This window comes from Austrofundulus limnaeus, unplaced genomic scaffold (genome assembly GCF_001266775.1).
Source record: "Austrofundulus limnaeus strain Quisiro unplaced genomic scaffold, Austrofundulus_limnaeus-1.0 Scaffold22, whole genome shotgun sequence".
Classification (NCBI taxonomy): domain Eukaryota; kingdom Metazoa; phylum Chordata; class Actinopteri; order Cyprinodontiformes; family Rivulidae; genus Austrofundulus; species Austrofundulus limnaeus.
This window is the reverse complement of record NW_013952424.1, coordinates 1,220,454-1,227,031: the sequence shown is the minus strand read 5'-3', so window position 1 is coordinate 1,227,031 and position 6,578 is coordinate 1,220,454. Positions and strand designations below refer to the sequence as shown.

General features: G+C 39.9%; 1 protein-coding gene across 2 annotated transcripts in view; it reads left to right on the top strand.

Annotated features, from left to right (window-relative positions):
- The window catches only part of gli1 (GLI family zinc finger 1), a 64,423-nt gene that overhangs the window by 43,970 nt on the left and 13,875 nt on the right, over window positions 1-6,578 (top strand). For both annotated transcript variants that reach the window (XM_014004160.1, XM_014004159.1), the window contains exon 2: window positions 5,396-5,506. In XM_014004160.1, the coding sequence (XP_013859614.1) occupies window positions 5,436-5,506 (71 nt within the window). In that variant the 5' untranslated portion in view covers window positions 5,396-5,435. The remainder of the gene's footprint in view (window positions 1-5,395; window positions 5,507-6,578) is intronic.

Here is a 6,578-nt window from a genome sequence, read left to right as displayed (position 1 = left end):
TCCCCATACTGATGCTCGGTTTGAACTGCAGGAGATTTTCTTGACCATGTCTACATGCGTAAATGCACTGATTGGCTGATTAGAAATTAAGTGTTAACGAGCAGTTGGACAGGTGTACCTAATCAAGTGGCCGGTGAGTGTGTGTGTGTGTGTATGTATGTATGTATGAATGGTTGAATGTTAGTCTTAAAAATAATGACGATGTTTCTTCTCCAGATTCTCTAAGTTATATCTGTTTGTGTATAATTTCATTCATACATAAATGAGTTAGGTCAGAGTGACATCGTACACTTGCTACAGCTGATCCTTAGCAGGACAGAACCTCCCAGCTGAGACATACACAAGTACAGCTGATTAAGACATCTGTCATCAGGAATATACAGTTTGAAACAGGAGGGCAGTGGTCATGAAATGCATATGGTTTATAAAGTGTTGGCAGGATCTGAGGGAGTTGATGACTATCTGGGATTTTGAAGCACTGAAACAACAAATAGATGCAGTGAGGTATTCCCAAATAAACAAGCTAGCAGCAAAAAGCCCTCAGTCAAGTAGAAAAAAAGGAGAAAAATGTTTGACTTCAATCAAAACTGAAGTAAAATCTTCTGTAACACTTTCTGTCACCTTCAGAATTGTGGATATTTGTAGTGCTGTTGTTGTCAAAGAGTAAGAGAAAAGGGAAAAAATTATATTGCAATTTTTTTTATTTATTGGTGATAATTTGAGCTGGTTTGGTGTGTAAGCTTTCCTTCACATTTATTAGTCTTTTCCACAGTCTGGTAGCTCATAAATAAGTTGTAGTTGAGGTAAAGCTCAGATGATGAAGCCATTCTTGGTTACGTTCTAACACGTGCTTTAAAAGCTGTTCCTGAGGGAGATGTGGAAGGCTGTGTGGGATGTTGCACGGTCGCTTACGTGTTTGAATGAGGAGGTTTTGGGTGCAGAAGGTGGCTGGATGTCCTGTCCTCATCCTCAGCTCCTTGGTTTTTCTGCCCCGGCTCGCTATGCCACAGCAGAGCGGATTTGTTTGGTCAGCCATTTGATTTATGGACTTGGGTTTTTTTTTTAAATGTACTGCTTCCCAATTTCCCCCAGCACCACAAAATTACACCAAGGGGCAAAACACTGACCTAAAATAGCACTTTACGTCACCTGTGGCAACACTGTGTGATATGTACATGCTACATTATCAATTTTGAGTTTATTTATCAGTAGGGATGTCCCGATACCACTTTTTCACTTCCGATACGATACCGATATTACAGCTTTGAGAATTGTCCGATATTGATCCGTTACCATAACAGTACAAGTCACACACTTTTACCTATTTTGTAATGTAAAATCTTAGAAAAGTCTTGATCAGGTCAAACAGTGAAAAAGAGTAGGAATGAGAAAAASTGACCCATTTATTTTTAACCAATGGATCACATACATTTTAAACTGAAGARCATTCTACAATTTAATAAAATAAATTATAATACCCTGAAAAATAAAACATAATAAAAACAAAATGTTATTTTAAAGTATAAAATAATTCAAAATCACTTTGGTTATTGTTTTACTACCTGTCAGCCTGGTGCTGCTTTATGGTGGAAAAAACTGAAGGTGGGGACAAAACAAAACCCCACATTACTGTCTGTTCAAAGTTAAGAGACCACAGCTACAATTTTACTGACTGTAACTAAAACAACGTGATCATTGCACTTAATCTTCACTCAAACAAATGTGTAAACAGATTAAACATCACTCTAATAACAAGAGCAAAAAATAAATAGGAAGAGTTAGTCAGTTATTTAAATTGATAGCTACCTTTCTTACTGCTGCATTTTCTGAGCATCGTGTGGAGATTAGCCTCTCGCTCCTGCAGGGAGCAGTTTTTATCACTGCTCTCGTCATGTCGCTCATATTCCAAAACAAAACCTGCGCTCTCCTTTCTTCTGTCCATCAAGAGCTAATCCACGGGATGTCAAAACTGTAAGCGTGCTGTCCTCGCTTCTGCCAGCTTAGAACCACCGACCGGACCAGAGAGGAGGTTCTGAAACAGCGCGGCTGTGTGCGGTCACTGGACCGAGGCCGAACCAAGCCGAAATGCAAAGCTGCTGCCAGGGTGGAGAGTAGTTGTCGCTCCGGTTTAAAACGTTCATGGTTCTGTTCCCCCTCAGAAAACTTGTGCGACAACTTTGCACTTACAGCAGCTGCAACTCTGTTTCTGATGAAAATAGAAAGTTCTGCCGACATTCTTGCTAAATTGTTAGCGCAGCACGTTGTTGTGATCACGTGAGCTCTGCATGCTGGATCCAAGCGCTGCTGGATAGAAACACTGGAGTGGAGTCAGTGAACTGCTGGATTGAACTGCTTATATCGGAGCGCTTATATCGGACATTTTTTATGCAGGCCGATAAAATCCGATACTCATTTTTTGGCTGATATCGGACCGATATCCGATATCAATTTCGGATCGAGACACCCCTATTTATCAGGTCTTTAATGTCTAACAGTATCTTTTCAGAAACAGGATTTCTTTTAGAAAGGGCTGCTTAGACTCTGAACATATTCTGTTTGCTTTTTCTGCACTGTTTCATGCAAACTAATTACTCTTAGTGTGCACAGAGCTACAACTGTAACTCTGTCACACTTGCTGCCTCACTCCCAGAGGACATATTAGCAAACAGATAAAAAAAAGGCAGCTTACTTATGTGCAGGTGGGCTCATACATTATTCAGTCTTTTTCCTGAGATCTTCATTTATCCAGCACACACACACACACAAACACACACAGAAATTTACTACTGCAAATGTGTTTGCCCAAAATGTTCTCACACACATCTGCTACTGTTCTTGTACAAACTGCTTTACACTGCCACACACTTCTTCACACACATCCACTGTAGGCTTGGTGGCTACTGGATCATTATGCTACCTCCCTTCGAGACTAACAGCTGTGACAGTGTGTGTGTGTGTGTGAGCGCTGCAGGCTTGGGGGTCCCCCTTCTTGGTATTTATTGGTTCTGGACAGCTGAGGTGCTCGGCGAGATCTCGATTTAGCACTTGCTGCTAATTATCAAGCACACATCCAAAGGCCGTGTTGGACGTGAGCAAGCAGCCCCCCCAGCCCCCGGACCGCACACGTAATTTAGACACTCGCGAGCCTTCGGAGCAAATCTCCCCGTGGTGACTTGTGGGCTTAAATAGGTCCCCGCTGCCCTTTTAACACCCGGGCTGCTTGGTGAACAGGCCGGGGAAGCCGTGGCACTCAGTCCGTTGAGTTGTTGTCCTGAGTTGTCTCAGTTTGTGTTGGGTCTTTGTCACATGACGGGATGCTTTGCTCTTAAATGCATTGGAAGGTTGCAACTCAGAAAACTCAATTCAACCAAAAAAAAAAAAAAAAAGAAAAATACAGATATTGATACATATACATGATCTGTCCCAACAAAATTACTCTCAAAATGAATACTTCTAGTTTTTGGTACTTTCTGGTTTATTTATTTATTTATTTATTTATTGTATTTTAAATGCTTCAAAATGATACATTCTTGAAATTTGGCAATTTATCATCTAGCCTGACAAGTCACTTTCCCTAGAGTGCTCTATTTTTTTTATAGGTCTGGAATGACCTCACTGGAATTTCCTTAAATACAAAAGGGTAATGTCTACACTTTACATGCGCCAAATACTTTGAACAGATTTAAATATATTTGGATTCAATAATCAAAATGTATTGTTTATATGGGCAAAAATTAATTAATTAATCTGATTATGACGAACATTTACATGCACCAGGCTTTTATTCAGAATATGCGCGGAGTTGTAAACTTTCCCGAATAAAACACACAGAAGAAGAAATTCTACTTCCCTGTTGAACATAAACAAATGTTARAATAAATGAATGTTGCAAAACCTCCTTGTTCCTACACTTTCAACCATCAAGGCCTTTGATAATTTTGAGCTCTTTCAAAGTTTATATTAAAATGTTTTAATAACCGACCAGTTTTTTTCTTCCCCGACAAATTAGCATCTAGCCAGGTGGCAATACGTCAGGTTGACACAGGGCGCACAGTCAGCTCAGTTTTCCACAACCAGAATTACATGATCAGATTAAGTGTTCACATGCACATCGATCAGATTATCAGTCGGCACAAACCACCCCTCTCATTCCAGTTACAAATTTATTCTTATCAAGCTGAATCAGATCAGACTATTTGGACCAGGGTGTTTATTCTGATTACTTATATCCATGTAAACAGCTACGGATGTCAAACATAACGTGAAGGGATTTCCAGGTTGTGCTTCGGCTGGCAGAGTAAAAATGTCTATTTCAAGAGAAAATATAAGAGTTATAAGAGAAGGAATTACTTCTGAAGACATAGTTAGAAAATAATTAGTTACTGAGATTGCTAGGTGTCTTTATGACCTTATATATATATATGCAAATTTCAGCTATGGCAAATATGAATATTGTCACGTATTTTACAGTGTAGTCTCAAATTCCCAAACAAATTCATAAAGTAAAAGGATGAAACTTATTTACAGAAACAAAGTGGCAATAGTATTTGGGATAAATTGTGCATCACACCATGTATTATTATTTTTTTGTTGTAATAGTTTCGAAACATCTCAGAACCCACAGTCACAATCGCAGCCTTATGCTACCTGCACTGATGTGGTTTAATGTAATGAGCAGTTTCTCAGAAATCTCCACTGGCATTGCCTTACCCATACAATCCTGCTGAAAGATACCCTCCCGATATTAGTTGCAGACAAAAGGCCGTCTTGTTCTGCTCCTGTTTTTATTGCAATCATCCCTCAGCTTTTGTCCTTTAAGGTTTAAGGCAAAACCCAAACGTTCTTCATCCTTGTGCACACTCATCACCTGCATGAAAGGTGCAACCGTGAGCGGCGTTGAAGAGGCACGACGGGGTTTAGAAAGGAGAGATTATGGCAGAGCTCACTGTGTGTATCACAGGCTTTAATCTGAACTCTGCGACTGCAGTAAATCAGTACCAAAGAAGTTCAGTTTTACTTACAGAACAACATGCAATTTTCACGAGTTCATTCCTTATATATACTGTATATGAAGATATTTTATTTTAGTCTTTGGATAAATTTTTTTCTAATAAAATCCAATTTTATGCCACTTTCATAATATAATGCCTAACTTTTGCCATCAGATGTAGTCTTTTGACCCTGCACTGTCAAGCTTGACTCAAGCTTTAATGTTTATTTTGTCCTTAAACTGTTATTTTTACTTTGGTTTGGTCTGTTATTAACATCCCACGTGTTTCTTTTTTTTTTAATCTTCAACCACAATTGTGTATAGTTTAGTTTTGTTTAATGGAGGTTGAGATTGTTTAGTTTTTCTTTCTTCTCTCTAACGTTGGCCTTGTCTCTTTGTGCCCAGGTCCAGGCTGTAAGGGGAGCAGGAGGTCCGAGGAGCTCCAATGCCAGTGGACATGCAGCCACATCAGGGGCTGTATTACTACGACAACTCCTCCAGTCAGCCCTCCAGAGGGTAAGACGGTATTTAATTAATAACAGAGAGAAGAGCCGGCGGTTTCTTATATTACAGCGGCGATCTTGTGAATTTGCACACACAAACAGGAAAGCAGCAGCGTGTTTACATATTTGAACTACTCTTTGTCTTCTAATCACTTCTGTACATCCGTTATAGCAACAATATGAGGTAAGCACAAGGTTTAGATTCAGATTTTTAGAGCTTTTTCGTTTTACAAGCATGAATTCATTCAAGTGACAAACTTTGCAGTCTCCAAAGCACTTTATTTTGTAGCAAATGGCTTCATAAAAGCCTGATTAGTGGGGTCCTACTCTGACATTTGTCTTTCTGTAAGAATCTCCCTTTTTCACAAAAAAAAATCATTCCAATCGCTGGAGAACTGAGTTTTGTTTAAAAACCAGACTGCCATTTTTTTAAAAAGTATTTTATTTTATGATAATTGAACATTGATGCTCTTAAAAATGGCTTTTTTCTGAATTTTTAATGTGTTCGCTGACAGTTTGAAAACCTTAGATTTGTGCCATTTCGGATATTATATAATTTTTTCCCAGTTGACTCGATAAGAGTCAGCGGACGTCAGAATTTTAAAGCTGTTTAGACGTGTAGATGAACAAAAATTAGAGATGGTGATGTTGTCACCTTTTTTTTTTCCCGAGAGCTCTTTTTCATCTTGTTGCAGATTCACGTTAAAGTATGTTTTTTATGTTCACGTTTTTTTTTTTTAGAACCACACAACTCAGCAGTTACTCCCTAGAAAGCGGAGACTCAGAGGTTCGAAAACTGTTCCTATTTTCATCCCACAAACATCCAGAGGATGCAGGAGTCCAGCTCCGTGTGCAATTGTTGTGGCCTCTGTGCTAACTCAGCCGCTCACTCCTCCCCTGCCTCCCGCCCCACCACCACCACCACCTCCTTTCCTCATGCCACCCAGGTTGCGGGTGGACTCAGCCTCTCTCTGACAGCTGCTAATTACAGGCTGACCAGGCCCCGCTGCGCTCTGCATGACTGCCTCGCGCCCCGCTCAGGTTACCCAGAGAGAGGGAGAGGCAGGGAGAGTTGGAGAGAAAGG